Source organism: Microcaecilia unicolor, chromosome 11, assembly GCF_901765095.1.
Source record: "Microcaecilia unicolor chromosome 11, aMicUni1.1, whole genome shotgun sequence".
In the NCBI taxonomy this organism is placed as follows: domain Eukaryota; kingdom Metazoa; phylum Chordata; class Amphibia; order Gymnophiona; family Siphonopidae; genus Microcaecilia; species Microcaecilia unicolor.
The window spans coordinates 67,372,379-67,393,881 of record NC_044041.1 but is presented as its reverse complement, the minus strand read 5'-3'; the positions used below and the strand labels follow the sequence as shown (position 1 = coordinate 67,393,881).

General features: G+C 41.3%; 1 protein-coding gene across 1 annotated transcript in view; it reads right to left on the bottom strand.

The window, feature by feature from the left end:
• Positions 1 to 385: 385 nt before the first annotated feature.
• THOP1 (thimet oligopeptidase 1) overlaps positions 386 to 21,503 on the bottom strand; it is a 73,632-nt gene continuing 52,514 nt past the window's right edge. Inside the window, exons 4-13 of the mRNA XM_030219202.1 lie at positions 13,259 to 13,366; positions 12,835 to 12,937; positions 7,090 to 7,250; positions 6,684 to 6,819; positions 5,851 to 6,217; positions 5,447 to 5,648; positions 4,822 to 5,008; positions 2,865 to 2,993; positions 1,259 to 1,395; positions 386 to 728 (exon numbers count right to left, since the gene is read on the bottom strand). Coding sequence (XP_030075062.1) covers positions 585 to 728; positions 1,259 to 1,395; positions 2,865 to 2,993; positions 4,822 to 5,008; positions 5,447 to 5,648; positions 5,851 to 6,217; positions 6,684 to 6,819; positions 7,090 to 7,250; positions 12,835 to 12,937; positions 13,259 to 13,366 — 1,674 coding nt within the window. The 3' untranslated portion in view covers positions 386 to 584. The remainder of the gene's footprint in view (positions 729 to 1,258; positions 1,396 to 2,864; positions 2,994 to 4,821; positions 5,009 to 5,446; positions 5,649 to 5,850; positions 6,218 to 6,683; positions 6,820 to 7,089; positions 7,251 to 12,834; positions 12,938 to 13,258; positions 13,367 to 21,503) is intronic.

Below are 21,503 nucleotides of genomic sequence, written 5' to 3'. Positions count from 1 at the left end.
AGCAGCACCAAAATACAAAGTCAAGGACGTCAAGCAAAGACAGCCACTCCTTATTTATAGGGGAAATGATTTTTATTAAATAACATTGTGTATTGACATCAACTCATTCCTAAATTCAAAAACATACAGGAAGCCTTACTGCACCGTAAAAAAAAGTCAGTTTTATGAGAAAAATCCATTCAGATTCAGTAGTGATTTATAAAAACAATTCAGAATAAAACCACACCTACCAAGGAACTTTCAGACCATTACTAAAAAAAAAAGTCTGCTGGGGGTGGGGGGTAGACAGCTTTAAATTTTTCAGCATCCAGAATACCACAAGACATTCAAAAGGGTAGCAGCTGATTGTGGAACAGAGTTTTAAACATATAACGGTCTTGTGTTAGTACTATAAAGTTCTGAGACTAAGAAGCTCCAGGATGGAATCTCTAATATATTCCCGACACAGTGGCATGCTACCTGCATGACATGGCCTGGTTCACAAAAAATGCCCACGGCACATACTGTGTCAAGAGGCTGTGATGCTGGAGAGACAATGCTTTGTTCCAAAATGGAAAGGAAGAGGTGTCTCAGCATGCTGATGGCTAGGAGTCAAGCTCTACATTTAATCCCTTACTCTTTAGAAAAGCCTCCTGGTTTGGGTCCCGGCCCAAGAAGTTCCTTAGCATGTCTGAAGCATCTAATGATCCTCCTGGTTTCAGAATACAGTTCCTGTAATCCATACCAACCTATAAAACACAAACAAGATTGATGGAATTGGAATGTAGGAGTAACCAGAAGACAAACTATGCAAAGGTGACATAGAAAAATGAAGGAAAAGACCATATGGCCTAGCCAGTGTGCCCACCCATGCCTTCTACTATCTCTTCCTCTCCTTTTACAGATCCTATGTACTTGTCCCAAGCTTTCTTGAATTCAGACAGTGTCAGTCTCTACCACCTTCATAAATTCACCACCCTTTCTGTGAAGTATTTCCTCAGGTTACTCCCGAGTCTTTCCCCTTCATCCTATGCCTCCTTAATACAGATTCCTTTCAATTGGAGGTAAACAAACATCTATCATCTCTCCCGCCTTTCTTCCAAAGTATATGTACTGAGATCTTTAAGTCTGTCCCTATATGCTTTATAACAAAGACCACTAACCAGATTAGCAGTGACAAAATCTAGGATGGCTAGAACAATGTAAGAGCACAAGACAGAGAAGGCAGACCCAAGGGTGATGGGATGAGGTTAAAGCACTGGATCATGTGATCAATTACTTTGCAATTCATGGGTCCTTCCAGCTTGAAGCGTGTGTAGAACATATCTATAGAAAACACTTCACTCCAAAGGTAGCCATAATATTGGGCATCGTAGCCTCCTGCAAGATGACCGAAAGTGGCTGGCATGTTTGTACCTTAGAGATAAACATATGAAGAATCTATGAGATGGAAGTTCTCTGAAGCTCTTCTCCAGTCTTTCCACAACACTTAACATCATTTTCCAATGCTGCTCATTCTTTTATGCTTTCTCCCATCCATATAAACTTCTCCAAGCTCCAGCATCTCCATGTCCACCCAGGAACAAGAATATCTAACTGCTCTTTATTTATTTGCTACATTTGTACCCTACATACCTATTTGCAGGCTCAATAAAGCTTACATTATGTTACAAAAGATACAGTTATGAAGAGGTTTGTTCTAAATTAACATATTACTATATAAGAAATAAGGAAAATATGTCTGTGGAGTAATTTACATAAAACATAAAAAAACAAAAAACAATAATATATGATGATCAATAATGATAATATAGCTAATATAATCAATTCAGAGGGATCGGTAGGTGGTTGGTTTATAATTCACTGAAACACAGGTGATGACTGTAGAAAGGTTTTTCCACATGTAAAGCCTCTTTTACACAAGACAAAAGGAAGTTTGTCATTATTATGTTATGCATGCATGTATGTATACATAGGATCAGAGTTACAAATGTATAAATGCACTTTATCAAAAACACATTTATGCATCGATATTTATATCCCACATTATTATTATTTGTTACATTTGTATCCCACACTTTCCCACCTTTTGCAGGCTCAATGTGGCTTGCATATAACCGTTAACGGCGTTAGCCGAATACAGTCTGAACAAATACATCGTATGAATAAATACAAAGTGATATTGTGGTAGAATGAGGTACATGTATGTAGGTACAGTTGGGGGAATTTAGAGAGGGAAAGGGGGAAGAAGAGTCACGTAATGTCCGTTACAGTCTTTGGTTACATTGTGTCACAGGTGACCAGGTATTTTTATGTTGGGTTGGTGGGGTATACTCTTCTGAACAGTTTAATGTGGCTAACATTCAATTATATTACAATGAAATTTTAAGAAAATTATAGTAGTACTGGACTGAATGAACGTGATAGGTATACAACAGGAAATAAGCACAACCATTTATACTGGGGATAATTTGTGAGCGGGAGACTCATCCAGAGGCAGTTGGGACTCAGTCAGTGGGAGAAGGGTGCTAATGTACAGCACAAGCAGAAGGTGCAGGAGGACCTGAGCTGTGCCTGGGGCAGACCCTCTAAGTGACTGAGGGGTAGCCCCAGGCAGGTGGCTAGGTGTTCCGTTTCACCATGTTTTGCACTTTTCCTTATAATGTAAAAGAAAATTAAAATATTTATACCCCTCTGAGCTATGGTAGATGTGGGGGTAGAAGTTTGTTGTGGATCCCTCAGCAAAGGACAAGTCTGATTTTTATACAATACACTATGCTTACTATAAATGCCTAATTTGGGGGTGGGTTATATTTTAATAAACTGAATTTATTCACTAGCAAATCTGACTCCTAATATCTAAGACTCAAGTGTTCAGTAAATACCTTCTGATGCTGGGATCCCTAGTATTTCCTGGCACAGTCGGTCATACTCCTCTGCTGCATCCACATTTTCGTATGTATGTAGAATCTGGTCAAGTCTGGCCAGTACTATCTGACGCAGATTAAAGATACCTAAATAATGAATGCAAAGAGAAGAGCTTAGATAATCAAACAGGGCCTGTGTACAACATAACAAGGAGGTCGTTTTAGAAGTATATGCACATGTGTAAGTGGTTCAGTTTCAGGAAGTCACTATGTATGCTTGTAAAGATCGCCAGGACGCTGAGATTTCAAGGGGCTCATTTTAGACATGGCTAAGGTGGCCCAAAAATGTATTTCTTATTTTACAAAGGAAAAACATATTTGTCAGAAAAATCCCCCATCGACTTTTGTACCAGCACACATAGGTGCAGTATGTGAGCTTTCAGCATTGCTGTTTCAGCGCCAGCATTCACAATAATTTTGTCCATAGCCAAAATTATTGCTAGTTTCACTGCAAGAGCCCAGTGCTACCTGCTGCCTCTCACCCTGCCCTCAAGTTCTCAGGAGCAGAGTCTGTGCCAGCTGGGACAGATCTTCAGGAAGCCTGTTCTGCCTTCCCTCACAGGCAGTGCCTAGGGCAGCCCTCATTTCCCTTCTGCTCAAGGACCCCCATTTGCTCCTAAGAATTGTCCCAGCTGCACAGCAGTGTGCAGACACATGTCCTACTTCCGAGAAGCAGAGGTCAGTGGGGAGGGTACATAAGAACACAAATTAGGAGCAGATAAGAGGTGCAAGAGTACATGTGAATGTGTGTGGTGTGGACACCTCCATGCCCCCCCTCCCACCACAAACTGTTGCTGTCTTGGTGACGGCAAAAATATGGGGCATGTTCTGTGAGAAGAAATTATTTTGGCCACAGCCAAAATTGTGGCCAACAGTTCTACACCACTGGCACCATTTATATGTGTACGTCAGTGGTTCCCAAGCCTGGTCCTGGAGGCACCCCAGCCAGTCAGGTTTTCAGGATATCAACAATGAATATTCATGAGAGATTTGCATGCCCAATTTGTGTGCACATTTGCCAAACAAGCGAAACAGTGCTGCTACCTGGGTGATGGCATTCATTTAAATTTACATGTGCATATTTTGGCACCAGGATCCGCAAATAAATTGTATGTGAAGCATGAGAGGGTTCTAGGTGGATCAGGGGTGTTTCTGGAATTTGCACACAGTGTTAACAGAATAAGGGATATCTGTGCCTGTTTTAGGTGTGAGAATTTACACCAGGTTTCAGCTGGTGTAACTCATGCCTAAAACTGGGCGTGGATCCCGGTGCCAAATGCTGTTCTATAAATGGAGCCCAACTCTGAGCACCGTTCATAGAATAGTGCTTAGCGCTAATTCATTTCGGCACTATATACAGAATTTAGTCCCATATGTGTAAGTGCTGGTGCTTATATGTGGAAGCTGCCGAGTGATGCCACTCTGTTTTTCTCTGTATACTTTTATAAAGTCGATGCTTCCCCTGCATTTGCCAGAGTCCTATGTATTTTACAAAGCCTTTTGTAAAAATACCAGGGGAATTGTTGACATTCAAATTCCTTCCTTGCTCAGCTATGCAAACTTAGGCTTCAATTTTAAAGATAAAGCTCCCTGTGCAACCATCTCAGACAGCACAAAGTCAATGTTATTATGAAGACATTTGTGTGCCAGTTTCTCTTAGATGTAGAAATGAAAGGCCCATGCAGTGAAGAGGAATTCCTAGAGCATTTGATTTAATAAAAGAATACACACACCACACAGGATTTATTTCAACTACAATGGAAAAACAGACAGCGAAGAGTTCTATCCATGGCACAAAGCAGCAGATTAACAAAGAGGTTGCACACTCAAGACAAACTTTCTCAAGCTCACATTTACATTCTCCTATGCTGAATTCTACACAACAGTCACTCTACTGACCAGCCACCGACAGTACCTGTATTTGCTAGCCTGGAACTCACAAGTTTGTCCAGCAGCTCCTCAGACAAGGGACTGCCGGTTCTATAATGCTTGGACATGCGCCGAAGTGGCTCTCTTTCCCAAACCCAGTTCTCCAGCATCTGGGAGGGAGCTTCAACAAAATCCCTCTCCACACGTGTTCCACTGAACATTGCAAACTCTGCCTGCAAGACAAATGTGGAAAATAAAGGCAACTGCAAGGCAAATAATGGAATGAATACTGGGATAGAGACAGTAGTCTATATACAGACTAAGTAAACTGCCTTCCAGTAACACAGAAAAATCTAAAAACAAAAAACAAAGAGAGATTGAAAAGTTAAGAAAAAGACAAAGAAAAGAAAAATCCCACATTTGCCCCAGCTCGTCAAACTTACTACCCCACAAACATCCCAAAAGCCTGAACATAAAATCGTTTTTGCTACATAAGTCTGCATCCTTGATTGATCTGTACAATATATAGATTCATTCTTTTTTCACTCACAATTAAAATCTTCATTCTGAAGATGAGGAGCCAGTATGCAAAGGCCTAACAATGAGTATATGGGGATGAACACCAAGTACGAACATTGCTCTGCCTTCCAACTGCAGACACCAGTGTTTACCTGAGAGCACAGCTGATGCATTACATGCCCAAATTCATGGAAGTAGGTTTCCACTTCATCATGCTGCAACAGGGACGGGGCATCAGAAGTTGTTTTGGTGAAGTTTGCTACCATTGCCGCAATTGCGATCTGTCTGGAACCATCTGGCAGAAAACAACCAGGCTGGAGCCCAAAGCAAGCAGCATGCCCATACTTTCCATCCCTGAATGACAGACAGAAAGGATTAGAAAGTAGTAATTTAACAACTCACTCTGTTCGTCTGCTGAAGAGGAGCCAGGGTCCTGTTGGACCAAGTCAGAAGGAACATTAACATGTCCTGCGCTTTCCATGGAGAAGTGCAAGGATTTTGGGGGTGGGGATGATACGCTCACTTGTTCCTTTTTACTCTTCTGTCTAGGCCTTACCGTGGATGTAAATCCAGATAGAACTTCCCAATTAGTTCATCTGAAGCAGCATCCTTTACAGAATACAGCATTACATCTTCATGCCACACAGAAGCATCCTTTTCTGGTTGAAAAGTCAGGCCCAGCAGCTCTTGATAAATGTCTAAGAGACCAGAAGTCACCACCTCCAAGGGGAAATATTCCTTCAGTAGGTTCTTATCCACATTGTACATGGTCTCCTCCACCTGATTCATATAATAACGCATATCGTAGATATGGAGTTGCTCAGTAAACTCAAGTCCAAGTTTCTCACATTCTTTCCTCTTTAGATCTAACATAACTTCCCTCTCTTTCTTCCCCAGTGGCTTCAGTTTCTGAGACAACTCATCTAAAAGGCAAAATAAAACCATTCACACTGTGTACTAATATAGTATTAACTGTCTGGATGTAGAACTCATATCTTGCTGTTTTACAAAAGCTGTAAGATTCCCTTTGGAAGATGTTATGCTTTACTATTTTACGCACTGACTAGAAAAGCCCTCTGTAATGGCTAACAGAGCTGCATGCTCACTACATACTTCCAACTGCACACAAATCTCATTCTGGAAAATAAAGTTAGCTTTACAATGTTCCTCCAGAAGTTGAGAACAAGAGTATGTGTGTCTATCACAAGAAATGTTAGTTTTACGTGCTGTTATGTGTGGAAAAGAAAACTTTCAAAATGTATAGATGACAACCCCATTTAAAGACTGCCCAATGCAGTGTACAAAATAATCTTTTTAGAAATATTCCTATCTCACTCTTCTTTACACCCATTAGAAGCTTGAAGAGATGCAGGCAGAAGCACATGGTACCTAGGAAAGTGATCACATTCTTGCTGGTTTTAGCCATATTCATTTCCACAGCAAAGTCTGCATGACTGCTGAAATTTAGCAGTCTGGCTTTCTCAGCTCGCAGCTTCACTATCTCCTCAAGGATCTGACAATTTGCCTGCAACAAGAATGACATCAAGAGGTAAGCAGAGTACTGCCCCTGCCCCAAATTTGTACCAGGTAACAGGGCTACTGTTATTACCAAAGTTTACAACAGGTAACAGACATGAGGCTCACCCAGAACTTGTGTGAAACTATTTAGCCTAATACTGCTAGAAATGGCAAGAGATGAAAATATAATAGAGGAGAGAGGAAGGGAAGGCTTTGGTGTCCCGATTCACTGACAGAAGAGGAATCTGGCAACATGACATAGCTGGGCACAACTTACATCTTTACACCGAGAATTAAATGCTTGCTCCATCTTTTTGCGCGTCTCCAGCACAAAACATTTCTTCATAAGAGGAAAGTAGTGTGGATATTTCAGAGTGATCTTCAACTTTTCATCCTCCATCCTCTCCAGGGAGTTTATAAAATCGTCAGGAAGCCCTCCTGGAATAAAAGAACATTGAAAAAAAGAACATTAGGTAGATACAAACACCATTAATCTAGAAGGAAGACAGTTTTGAAACCATGGAACAAATGTCCTCCTCCTTCAAAACATAGTCCATGTGGGAAAGAGGACTGCTGGATCTGAGGATTATGAGCGGGGGCATGCAGCACAATGTCTTCTGCCCATCAGGGCCATATGAGCTGAGGATTGAGGAGAGATGGAAGATAGCTATTATTACAGTGGTGGTCCTTAATGGGTAATAAGTGATGCTATGCCACCCATCCATCCTTCCAAGTAGGTGAGAGTTCTTTCACCTGGATACAGATACTCCCCCCCCCTTCCAGATGTTAAGACAGAGGACTAAAAAGAGGGAAAGAAAACAAAATGAAATTGTATTTAATGCCATATATCTAACTTCCTTTGAAGAAACCTCTAGAGGCAACTTACAAACATTAAAAAAACAAACAAAAAAAAACAATGCATAAAACAGATAACCGATAACATTTCAAATACAGTAATAAACAGATCAACCATATCTATGATAATAGCTCAATTCACATCAACATGATTTTATATCGATGGCCTAATAAACTTATCACATATTTGAATGTGACTTCCTCAAATGCTCCGTGAGACAGCAATGCTGGAATAACTTTATGGAAATAAAGACAGTGCATAAGAAGTGTAAAAGCTCTATGAAATAGTCTCTTGCGAAGCTAGTATCCAAAGATTATTTCTTGTACATCTTATGCCTTGTTTTGATGTGATTGTGACTTCTTATGTGAATGTATGACATATCTGTTCCCCAGTGCATTTCCCTTGTTTGTCCAGCAGATGGTGTCTCTTTTTTTTTCTAAAGCTGTTACAGAAGTGACCGATTTTTCCTTCCTGAACTGTGAGGTAATTTTTAGCCTCAGTATGGGAGCACAGAGGTAAGCATCTCTGTTCTGAGACCCTGTTCAAGGCATGTGAGCAGTTATTATCCTGAAACTCCACAGGCACTACCCAGGTAGTGAAAAAGTGTTTACAAATAGATAAGATCTGGAACTCTTTGCCAGAGGATGTGGTAACAGCGGTTAGCATATCTGGGTTTAAAAAAGGTTTGGACAAGTTCCTGGAGAAAAAGTCCATAGTCTGATATTGAGACAGACATAGGGAAGCAACTGCTTGCCCTGGGATTTGTAGCATGGAATGTTGCCACGATTTAGGTTTCTGCCAGGTACTTGTGAACTGGTTTGGCCACTGTTGGCAACAGGATACTGGGTTAGATGGACCATTGGTCTCACCCAATACTGCCACATTTATGTTCTTTTGTTTAGAAAGTTTTAATATTGACCCTTATTCAGTTACCCGTTATTGCCTGTTACTTTTCCATCTGTTTTATATGGTTCACTGTTCTAATTCTGGCCCAGATGCATCAACCAAACGTAACAAAATCAAAATCGTAAAAGTACTTAGCAAATTTTAAAAAACGAAGAATGCATTAAAAAAACAGTTCAGAAATGTTCAGTGCGGTATTGAAAAGTACAAGGTATCATACGTCCGTAATCCCCGTCGGTAAAAGGACCCTAAAGCATGCGCAGAGCAGCCAAGCGTTATGCTGGCTGCTCTGCGCATGCCACTGTCAAAACAAAAAAACAAACAAACACGTGGCTCCCAAAATAAAAACAAAACTCAAAAAAGGACCGGGAGGGGGCAAAGGCACTCGTCAGGAGCGTCCTGTTTGAACGGCCTTGCCCCCCCCACCCCGTCCGAGGTTGCCGCTGCTCCCCGCATTATAAATTTAAAAAGCAAAACGAAGAAATCCTTACTTTAGAAGCCCCGGCCGGCCCCCTTCCTTTCCTCTGTATTCTGTCAACCCCACAGCTCCGCCTCCTGACTGACACCCTCCGCCCCACCTCCTTCGCGGGTCCTCGCCGCCATTCCCCCCCTCCATCGGGCCCCCTCCCTCTTACCGGGCCCGTGCAGCGCCTCTCACCTCTATGTGAAGGCGCTGCACGGGCAAGAAGATCAGCTGACGCCTCTGTCTTCCATTCTTCCTTCGAGTCTCTCTCCTTTTGGGCCCGCCCCCGTCTGACGTAAGTAACCAACGTCTTGCCCGTGCAGCGCCTTCACATAGAGGTGAGAGGCGCTGCACGGGCCCGGTAAGAGGGAGGGGGGCCCGATGGAGGGGGGGAATGGCGGTGAGGACCCGCGGAGGAGACGGGGCACAGGGCGGAGGGTGTCAGTCAGGAGGCGGAGCTGTTGACAGAAGAGTACAGAGGAATGGAGGGGGGCCGGCCGGGGCTTCTTAAGTAAGGATTTCTTCGTTTTGCTTTTTAAATTTATAATGCGGGGAGCAGCAGTGACCTCGGACGGGGTGGGGGGGCAAGGCCATTCAAACAGGACGCTCCTGACGAGCGCCTTTGCCCCCTCCTGGTCCTTTATTTTTTAACTTCTGGATTGCTTGCAGAGGGAGCGGGGAGCAGCGGCGACCTGGGGCGTCAATAAAGGACGCCCCTGGCGCGTGTTTTCACCCCCTTCTTTTTTTTTTTTTTAGTTCTACATTAGAGTTTTTAGCCGGAGAGCCCTAACGAGAGGTACAGACCTCTCGTTAGATTTCTCGGCGTTTTCCTTCGTTAAACCAATCGGAAAACGTTAGTGCATGTCATTTCAAAAGGGTTTCTACACTAATTGCTCATCTGCATTCCATTTTCGTTAGCTGCTACGGTCCTCGAAAAATGGGCTTTAGTACATGAAACGGTTGGCAATTTCTTCGATAAAGGGTTGTTAAAAGTTTTGTGCATCTGGGCCCCTGTGACAATAAATCTTGTTAGGTATTGGCTCTGTTGTCCTGGACTAAGAATCCTGGTGTAAGTAATGCCACACTGGGAAAAGACCAAGGGTCCATCGAGCCCAGCAGCCTGTCCACGACAGCGGCCAATCCAGGCCAAGGGCACCTGGCAAGCTTCCCAAACGTACAAACATTCTATACGTTATTCCCGGAATTGTGGATTTTTCCCAAGTCCTTTTAGTAGCATAAGTACATAAGTAGTGCCATACTGGGAAAGACCAAAGGTCCATCTAGCCCAGCATCCTGTCACCGACAGTGGCCAATCCAGGTCAAGGGCACCTGGCACGCTCCCCAAACGTAAAAACATTCCAGACAAGTTATACCTAAAAATGAGGAATTTTTCCAGTCCATTTAATAGCGGTCTATGGACTTGTCCTTTAGGAATCTATCTAACCCCTTTTTAAACTCCGTCAAGCTAACCGCCCGTACCACGTTCTCCGGCAATGAATTCCAGAGTCTAATTACACGTTGGGTGAAGAAAAATTTTCTCCGATTCGTTTTAAATTTACCACACTGTAGCTTCAACTCATGCCCTCTAGTCCTAGTATTTTTGGATAGCGTGAACAGTCGCTTCACATCCACCCGATCCATTCCACTCATTATTTATACACTTCTATCATATCTCCCCTCAGCCGTCTCTTCTCCAAGCTGAAAAGCCCTAGCCTTCTCAGCCTCTCTTCATAGGAAAGTCGTCCCATCCCCACTATCATTTTCGTCGCCCTTCGCTGTACCTTTTCCAATTCTACTATATCTTTTTTGAGATACGGAGACCAGTACTGAACACAATACTCCAGGTGCGGTCGCACCATGGAGCGATACAACGGCATTATAACATCCGCACACCTGGACTCCATACCCTTCTTAATAACACCCAACATTCTATTCGCTTTCCTAGCTGCAGCAGCACACTGAGCAGAAGGTTTCAGCGTATCATCGACGACGACACCCAGATCCCTTTCTTGATCCGTAACTCCTAACGCGGAACCTTGCAAGACGTAGCTATAATTCGGGTTCCTCTTACCCACATGCATCACTTTGCACTTGTCAACATTGAACTTCATCTGCCACTTGCACGCCCATTCTCCCAGTCTCGCAAGGTCCTCCTGTAATCGTTCACATTCCTCCTGCGACTTGACGACCCTGAATAATTTTGTGTCATCGGCGAATTTAATTACCTCACTAGTTATTCCCATCTCTAGGTCATTTATAAATACATTAAAAAGCAACGGACCCAGCACAGACCCCTGCGGGACCCCACTAACTACCCTCCTCCACTGAGAATACTGGCCACGCAATCCTACTCTCTGCTTCCTATCTTTCAACCAGCGGTTTATGGACTTGTCCTTTAGGAAACCGTCTAATCCCCTTTTAAACTCTAACAAGCTAACCGCCTTCACCACGTTCTCCGGCAATGAATTCCAGAGTTTAATTACGTGTTGGGTGAAGAAATATTTTCTCCATTTTAAATTTACTAAACTGTAGTTTAATCGCATGCCCCCCAGTCCTAGTATTTTTGGAAAGCGTGAACAGACGCTTCACATCCACCTGTTCCACTCCACTCATTATTTTATATACCTCTATCATGTCTCCCGTCAGCCGTCTCTTCTCCAAGCTGAAAAGCCCTAGCCTCCTTAGTCTTTCTTCATAGGGAAGTCGTCCCATCCCCGCTATCATTTTAGTCGCCCTTCGCTGCACCTTTTCCAATTCCATTATATCTTTCTTGAGATGCGGCGACCAGAATTGAACACAATACTCAAGGTGCGGTTGCACCATGGAGCGATATAACAGCATTATAACATCCTCACACCTGTTTTCCATACCTTTCCTAATAATACCCAACATTCTATTCGCTTTCCGAGCCGCAGCAGCACACTGAGCAGAAGGTTTCAGTGTATTATCGAGGACGATACCCAGATCCCTTTCTTGGTCTGTAACTCCTAACGCGGAACCTTGCATGACGTAGCTATAATTCGGGTTCTTTTTTCCCACATGCATCACCTTGCACTTGCTCACATTAAATGTCATCTGCCATTTAGCCGCCCAGTCTCCCAGTCTCGTAAGATCCTTCTGTAATTTTTCACAATCCTGTCGCGAGTTAACGACTTTGAATAACTTTGTGTCATCAGCAAATTTAATTACCTAGCTAGTTACTCCCATCTCTAAATCATTTATAAATATATTAAAAAGCAGCGGTCCTAGCACAGACCCCTGAGGAACCCCACTAACTACCCTTCTCCATTGTGAATACTGCCCATTTAACCCCACTCTGTTTCCTATCCTTCAACCAGTTTTTAATCCACAATAGGACTTTTCCTCCTACCCCATGACCCTCCAATTTCCTCTGTAGCCTTTCATGAGGTACCTTGTCAAACGCCTTTTGAAAATCCAGATACACAATATCAACCGGCTCCCCTTTGTCCACATGTGGGGTGGAGGGTGTTAGTATAGAGCACATGCCCAGCTGCAGGTGGGCATTGAGCAGTACAGAGGACAGACCCTCTAGGTGGCTGCAGGGTTAACCCCAGGTGGGTGCTAGGCGTTTCGTGACAGCGATTTATTCACTTGATATACTGCTTCCATCAAACAAGACAAAGGTGTTTGAAAGAGGAATATGTGCAAAGTAGATCTCTTGAGAGAAATGCCATACCATATGTACACAAGGGAGGCTGAGAGAGCCATGTTATATTGCTCACACACAGGTGGAGGAAGGGAAAGGGGTGTTCAGGAATAGGGGAAAATATGGGTCTTACCCAAGTTCTCTTTGGAGAAAGCCAGAAAAGTGTTATCTTCATTCAAGTTCTTGTTAAAATCAATACAGAGGTTGCTCAACTTTTTCTTAATGTTTTTAATTTGCTAAAAAGAAAAAAAGAAAAAAAATTAAGCCTTATTTAGGGTTTGTTTCATGGGATGCAGCTTAGCTGCACAATAACATTTCATGATGGTAACGGTCAGAATATTTCTTTCTACATGTTTCTGTCCATCTTGATTCAATTGTTTATTTTGCTATTGTCAGATGTGAGCAGGGATTGTGTCAGGGAGGAGGAAATAGCATAGAAGAAGCATCAGTTCACATCTCTCATATCTGTGTTGTCATGTGTTTATAATACACAATGGAAAACAGAATCATAATTTAAATGTGCAAGATTTGATAGAACTGCAGAAAGCATATCTCACTTCCTGTGTTGCCGGGGAGAGATGCAATCCATTTCTCTTGCCTAATTTGAGCAATCTTTCCAGATACCTCTTAGCTTCTGGCCTGAGAGCATCTGGAGACAACTTTTCCTGCAACAAAAATAAATTGATCCAAGGTTAGAAACAAGCAATCTAATGAAGTGTTCCTTTTCTGCACCATTGTTTTCACCCACTCATCACCAAACCAACAATGCTTAAAAAGTAAAGCAGAAAGTACAGCCCTGAGGTTCATTTTTGAAGGATTCACATGTGCAGATTCCCCAAAGCATAACCTTTCAGAACGTACCACATTTTAACAGGATTAAAAAAAGGTTAGGTTTAGGGCAAGAGGAAAACTGAATACATTACACAGTACACCCACAGTTCACTAGATCACCTTTCAATATAGATAGGGAAGGTATACACAAAGGAATGTAGTCCTAGAATTGAGAAATAGAAACAAATGGGGAAAGCATGCTGTACATGGCCCATATTTATTTCTCACATTATCCCAAACAAATTTGTGTTCAATGAGGCTTACAATAAACAGTATAGGATACATAGCTAAAAATAATGCATAAGAATAATTTGTTGTAAGAATCCAATTTTACAATACAGTACCATTAACGTACTGGGATTGCTATGGATGTTTAACATTTATTCTTTCCAACCCCTCTGCATGCCTATTTACACATTACCTCTCTGTTCTGTGTGTGCACTGCATGTGTTATGTCTGTGGGGTACCTGGAGGTGGGGGTACAGTTGCATGGAAGTACATTTCTTGGGTGTGGGCCAGTTTGCAAAGTGGTGGTGTAGTTGTGGGAATAGTTTTTGGGGATGGGCAGTTTGCAGGAAACGGGGTAGCTTTTGGGGGTATGGCAGTTTGCAGGGGGGGGGTGGAGCACTTGTAGAGGATAGTTTAGAAAGGTGAAGCAATTTGTCTGTCCCCATAAATATGTGCACAGTAAATTATAAACATATTTTAAAAATGAATAGAATAAGTAGTGTTTATGAACTTTGAATAATACAGATATACATTTGAACTTATGAAAACGAGTGAAACTAATGGTGATGGTGATAAAGAGAAACAAACTTCCATTGAGTTGTAATGATTTTGTTTCTCTTTATCACCATCACCATTAGTTTCACTCGTTTTCATAAGTTCAAATGTATATCTGTATTATTCAAAGTTCATAAACACTACTTACTCTATTCATTTTTAAAATATGTTTATAATTTATTGTGCACATATTTATGGTTTGTTCACTTAGGGCTTTATCCAAATGGATTAATTTTGCGCATACCAGGACAGAAATTAGCCTTCACCAGTACCGCTCTTTTCATCTTTTAAGATTGTACTGAATTTATCGTTTGTATATTTATTCATTCATGTTTTTCATTTACTGTTTTTTAGAAACTGCCACATCCCTGATGCAGGCAGATGCTGAAACATGGCTATGCTTGAATAAAGTTCTTTTGTTGCCATATTGGTGTCTGCCATCGCTTTGTTTCGTTTCTGCTTTCTCCTGACTAGGTTGACTATTGTTGATCAGAACAAAGAACAATTATAAAATAATAATGATAATAATAAAAATGTATAATTTTGGTAAAATGCAAAACATATATAAATTGAAAGAATAGCATCACTATGAATTGTATGTATACATAGATATTGCTTTGACTTAGTCTAAAAATGATAAAATTACCGTATTTTTCGGACTATAAGACGCACTTTTTTCCCCCAAAATTTGGGAGGAAAATGGGGGGTGCGTCTTATAGTCCGAAGGTAGATTTGGCTGGCTGGCTGGCAGGCCAACCGCCCTCCGAGTTCCGGATCACCGTCAGGGTTACCTCCTCCCCCCCCTCCCCCCCCCCCCCCGGCCCTGTCACCACTTCTCCCCTCACGCGATCTTCCCTGGTGGTCTAGTGACGTTGGGGCAGGAAAGAGCCCCCTCTTTCCTGCCCAGCGCGCTGCTCTCCATCCTCCTGTATGCAGCCTGACGGCGAGATTCAAAATGGCCACCGAGACTTCAATTCTCGGCGGCCATTTTGAATGTCGCCGAGACCGTCAGGCAGCAATGCATACAGGAGGATGGAGAGCAGCGCGCTGGGCAGGAAAGAGGGGGCTCTTTCCTGCCCCGACGTCACTAGACCACCAGGGAAGATCGCGTGAGTAGGGAGAAGTGGTGACAGGGTCGGGGGGAGGGATTCGGACAAGACGCACCGGAGCACCTAGGTTTTAGAGGAGGGAAAAGGGATAAAAATTTTTTTCCTATTTCCCTCCTCTAAAACCTAGGTGCGTCTCATGGTCCGGTGCGTCTTATAGTCCGAAAAATACGGTATATTTTTATGTAGTAAATCATATAACAAAATTTCAAAATACCAAAATTTGTGTATATGATATTGTTAAAGAAGAAAGAAGGATACATATACATCCTAGAAAGTCATGCATAAACATTCATTTGTGAATATATAAAGGTGAATTGAAATACTTTAAAAATATTTCAAAAATTTTTGTATCAACATATAAAAATTCAAGGAACTCAACACAAATCAAAATACATATAAATGAAATGTCCATGTTCATGTAGCTATCATAATTTGAAGCTTCATCAAGATGCAGATGCTGAAACATGGCTATGCTTGAATAAAGTTCTTTTGTTGCCATATTGGTGTCTGCCATCGCTTTGTTTCGTTTCTGCTTTCTCCTGACTAGGTTGACTATTGTTGATCAGAACAAAGAACAATTATAAAATAAAAATGATAATAATAATAATAAAAATGTATAATTTTGGTAAAATGCAAAACATATAAATTGAAAGAATAGCATCACTATGAATTGTATGTATACATAGATATTGCTTTGACTTAGTCTAAAAATGATAAAATTATATTTTTATGTAGTAAATCATATAACAATTTCAAAATACTAAAATTTGTGTATATGATATTGTTAAAGAAGAAAGAAGGATACATATACATCCTAGAAAGTCATGCATAAACATTCATTTGTGAATATATAAAGGTGAATTGAAATACTTTTAAAATATTTCAAAAATTTTTGTATCAACATATAAAAATTCAAAGAACTCAATACAAATCAAAATACATATAAATGAAATGTCCATGTTCATGTAGCTATCATAATTTGAAGCTTCATCAAGATTTATATCAAGAACACAGAAAAAAGAAAAACACAGATGAATTAACAGAGCTATAATTGGATTGATATTTAGTATGTTCATATAGATTTCCTAGACAGCAAGTATTGATGACAAATTCTTTTTGTGTCATATATTGTCAAAACATGTATGTATAAAAAACCATATGTTTTAAAATAGTAAAAGCCAATAATTAAAAAGATGTATATAAATGGCTTGCTAGATGGTGTTTTCTTTATTTGTCATAATTATTTAGGGTATTCTGTTTAAAAAGTGTATCAGGGAGAGTGTTTAATAAATCAACAAACTATTGTTGAAAGTGACTAGAGTTCTTACCAGGGTTTGATTGTGAAATATACAAGATATATAGGTCCAATGCCTATGAAAAAAACAGGATAAAATAAAATGAAACAAAAACCAAAAAAGTAAACATTACTATTGTTGGAAATAAATGTGTCACGCATGATTAATCCATTCTATTTAAACTATAAATTTGGAAAATAGTGTTGTATCTGAAACTGCTAAAGTGCATTAGTAAGGACTCAGTCTGCTATCTTGGAGAGGTCATAGAGTCTTTTCCTTATTACTTAGTTTGTAGACTCGCTAGTAATAATGAGCTCAAACTCTGCAAACGTTTTGCATAGATATGCTGTGTTTGCTTAAATTATATATCGAAGTATGTAAACGCTTTGTGTCGATGTGCTTATCCAGTGGCGGAAGTTTATTCTCGTGCTTAAGTGAAGAAAATCTTCAAAATCAAGCGATTCTGTCAAAACAGACAGCTGCAATGTAGGGAATAATCTCCTGCAATAGCCTTTTCTATAGTCAAAAAAAATCGGTGAGGAAGCCTGCTGTTAGTCTTTTGTAACAGACATAATGGCGCCGAAACAAGAAAGACGGAAATCACGTCAGGTGTGACTTCTAACGTGGTGATGGTGACGTGTTGATGCAGCGTAATTAGATGGTATACTGTTTTGCTTTTCTGATTAGTGCACACAGCATAAATGTAAATCTAAAGGGCATAATTTTTGGACGATCTCATTTTTAGTAAAAACAATTGGCAAAATCTGCCGGGCAGCCTGCTATTAATCTTTTAAAACACAGATAATGGTGCCAAAACAAGAAAAAAATATAAAATACCGTCAAGTCCGACATTCTAACGTGCTGACATACTAACGCTGCATCATTGAATGGTTTATTTTCTTAATTGACACGGCATAGATATAAATACAAGGCTTGAGTTTTAGATAAATCTAAATGTACATTAATCTGAGTGATACATATCTTGATTGAATAAGTGCTCTTCTTAGAATTTTTTGTTTTCATGTTTGTGAATACTCCTAGATGGAGAAATGTGTAAGAACAACACTTATTAATAAAAAATGTAAATGAAAAGAAATAGACAATTCCTAATTTATATTATGAAGGTTTGTTTTGTCAGTGAATATAAATAACATACATTATAATTAAACTAGTAAGAGAGGCCCGTTTCTGAGCCAATGAAACGGGCGCTAGCAAGGTTTTCGTCGGCAACACCCCCCCCTGCTAACCCCTTCGTTGTTGTGGCATTGCTCCGCCCTCAACGTAATGACGTTTGACGCGAGGGCAGGGCCCGTAGCTATTTCCCACCCGCCCGCCTCCCTGCCAACCCCTTCGTTGTTCTGCCCTTGCTCCGCCCTCGAGGGCGGGGCCCGTAGCAATTTCCCACCCACCCCCGCCTCCCTGCCTCCCAACCCCTTCGTTGTTCTGCTTCACCACCACGAACCTTCGAACCTTTTTGAGGGAAGTCAGGGCTTGGCTTCACTGACGTCACTGTCTTCAGAACGTTGAGGGTGAGTTTTATATATATAGATAAGTGCTCCCTGGTAAGAAAAACATAGGTTGAAAAGATGAATACACCTTATTGGGTGTTATTGTTTGAAAAAAATATATAAAACATGAAAAACTAAGAAAAAACAGTTAGATCCAATTCTGCGCAAAAGCGAAGATCACCAAAATTATGGGACTGTTCTATACAGTGTTGGACTAGGGGAGCTGAAACATTCCCTCGTCTGATGTTGCTCCTATGTTCAAGCGTTCTGGTTTTTATCTTACGAATGTTTTTTCCTATGTAAATCAATTGGCAAGGGCATGTGATTAGATATACCACTCCTTCTGTATTACAGTTTGAAGAGTGATTTAATAAGTAGGATTTCATAGTGCGTGGATGTATAAAAATTGTGATAGACCTAGATGACGCGCAAACCGAGCAGGACCCACAGGGTTTGTGTCCAATGATTGGCTGAAGAGGTGGTCTTATAGGTGGTAAAGCAGAAGGCCCAATGATTTCCTTAATATTTTTGCTTCTTGTATGAGCAACAGTGAGCTGTTTGTTTTTGAAGCAATCGTGGTTTTCCAAAATATGCCAATGTCTTCTTAATATTTTTTGTATATCTGATTAAAGGTTAGAGAATCTAAGGCTGTACACTATTTTGGGCTTCTTGCGTCTTAGATGTCCTTCTAAAAGTTCATCTCTATTTGCCATTCTAGCCCTGTTCAGTCCTTTTGTTAACACTCTCCTTGGGGTAGCCTCTGTTTAGAAACCTTGTTGCCATAGGAATTGCTTGATCTTCAAACTCAGTATAGTCACTGCAAAGTCTTCTGAGTCGAAGGAATTGAGAGTATGGTAAATTCTGCTTCAAGTTTCTATGAAAACTCTGAAAATGCATGAAATGATTTTTATCTGTTGGTTTTCTGTATATTGTAGTGGTGAAATTATATATGTTTTTCTTTATAAGGATGTCCTGATGCAGGCAGATACTGAAACATGGCTATGTTTGAATAAAGTTCTTTTGTTGCCATATTGGTGTCTGCCAGCACTTTGTTTCGTTTCTGCTTTCTCCTGACTAGGTTGACTATTGTTAATCAGAACAAAGGCATCCCAGATCCAGGAGTGCCTACTTAAATAAGCCACCTGTACATTGCGATGCCCTCCCAGCAACATGAACTGTTGATAATGCTTGCAGGTGAGACTCTGAACAGCACAGCAGAAGTGAGACCTCCTGGGTTACTGCTGCACTCCTCCCGTCTCCTTGCCCGTTAACATAGGCCACTACTGTTATGCTGTAGCATAATACGTCTGACCACTCTGCCCTGCCTGCAGAGTTCTTTGCGTGGCTCTGGTTTCCATACAATTGATCGATCAAGGTGATTCTGTTGCTGACCATTGCCCCTTACTACCTGCTTATGGCAGTGCACTCCCCAGCCAATTAGACTGGCATCTGTCATTAGCACCACCCACCTTGGAGTCTCCAGAACCATGCCCATTGATTGGATGCAAAGAATCTATCACTATTTCAAGCTTGTATGCACCAAGGCTGTCTACTGGAGGCAGCATTTGTAACTCAGACTGTACTGACTACTGATCCAGAAGAGAGCTCTGCAGCAGGTGCATATGTGCCTGCACCCACAGAACCTGCATGTAATTCCATGTTTCCAAAGCTCTCTGTGATAGAAGTGCTCAGATGTAGGTTTAGAATTTCAGACTCTTCTCTGCACAGAACAGCTTCCCTTTTCTTGTGGCAAATAAAGCCCCAAGACACTGGGAGGGTTGCAGGTTGCTCTTCTCAAAGCTGATCACCCATCCCAATGACTACAGCATTCAAGTCACCCATGAGGTAACTTTCCTGTTTTGTGTATTTATTACATTTTGGAAAATTAATCTCAGATCTGACCTTATCTCAAAATATTCTGCTTAGATTTTGTTTTGCTGCTGGGAAGGTGGTTTTGGCTAGAGCTTGGAAAACTGAAGGGGTGAATCACGACAAGAGGCTTCATAAACTATGGTATTTTTACGATATGGAGCACTTGTTGGCAGCTTGTAAGAAAACCCTGCGCAAGTGGGAAAAGATTTGGGGTCCCTTCGTTAAGCTGCGCTCTTCTTGAAGTGCTTTGTAATTTCCTTTTGCTGTTTTTGTGGTTTGGAGATGGTGTGTGTTTGGTTACTTGTTTGCTTTGATCTTCCATGTATTCTTTTTGGTTTCAAAAAAAGACTTTCATAAATTCAAAATAAAACAAAACTCCTTTGCGTGAACAGATGCAGTCGCTGACTGCAATGTCTCCATCAGGAAATGCAAGTCCCTCAGTGACCATTCAACCCTTTCATCTTTAGAATGGGACAGAAGGAGCCTTCTTTCTTTAGAACTACGAAGTAGATGCAATAACGTCCTGAATCCCCACATTTGGGAATGGGGACCACCATTCCCAAACTCTCCAAGATCTCCATGACCGCCATCTTCTTGGATGCAGCATGGCAAGGGGAAACAACAACAACAAACTCTGTGAGAGGGCAGGAAAACTAACTTCTTCTCCTACCTGATCAGTACCCATTGCTTGATGTAATCCCAGTCTATTCCTCAAAGAGCTGGTACAAATGCCCTCCTATATGTTTGAATGAGGGGACCTGCAGCCATCACTGGGGGCTGCTGCTACCTTTGTGCCAAGCCCAGCTCCTTTCCTGTCTGAACAAAAGGAACTGGATTTGGGATGGAAACCAAGAACACTGTGAGAAATCTATCCTGCCCAGATGGTAATGGCATGCCTTCTGGAATTTAGATCACCCTGACGAGGCACAAGCATAAGTAGACAAAGATCTCAATATGTATACTTTGGAAGAAAGGCAAGAGAGGAGATATGATAGAGACATTTAAATACCTGCGTAGCATTAAATGTACAGGAAGCAAGTCTCTTTCAAATGAAGTACTGGAATAGGATGAAGGTGAAAGGGGACAGACTCAAAAGTAACCTGGAGGAAATACTTCTTCACGGAAAGGGTGGTGAATTCGTGGAACGGCCTCCTGGTGGAGGCGAAAACTATTTCTGCATTCAAGAAAGCTTGGGACAAAGTACATAGGATCTTTAAGGGAGAAGAAGGAACAGCAGATAGCATGGATGGGCAGACTGGATAGGCCATATAGTCTTTATCTATTTTTCTAAGGCTAACTTGGGCTTATACTCTGGGGGTTTGATGTCCCCAGATCCTTTATCAACTGCTCCAAATCCTCTCCCAACAGCAGCTTCCCCTAAAATGGAAGCCTAATGAGCCGGGT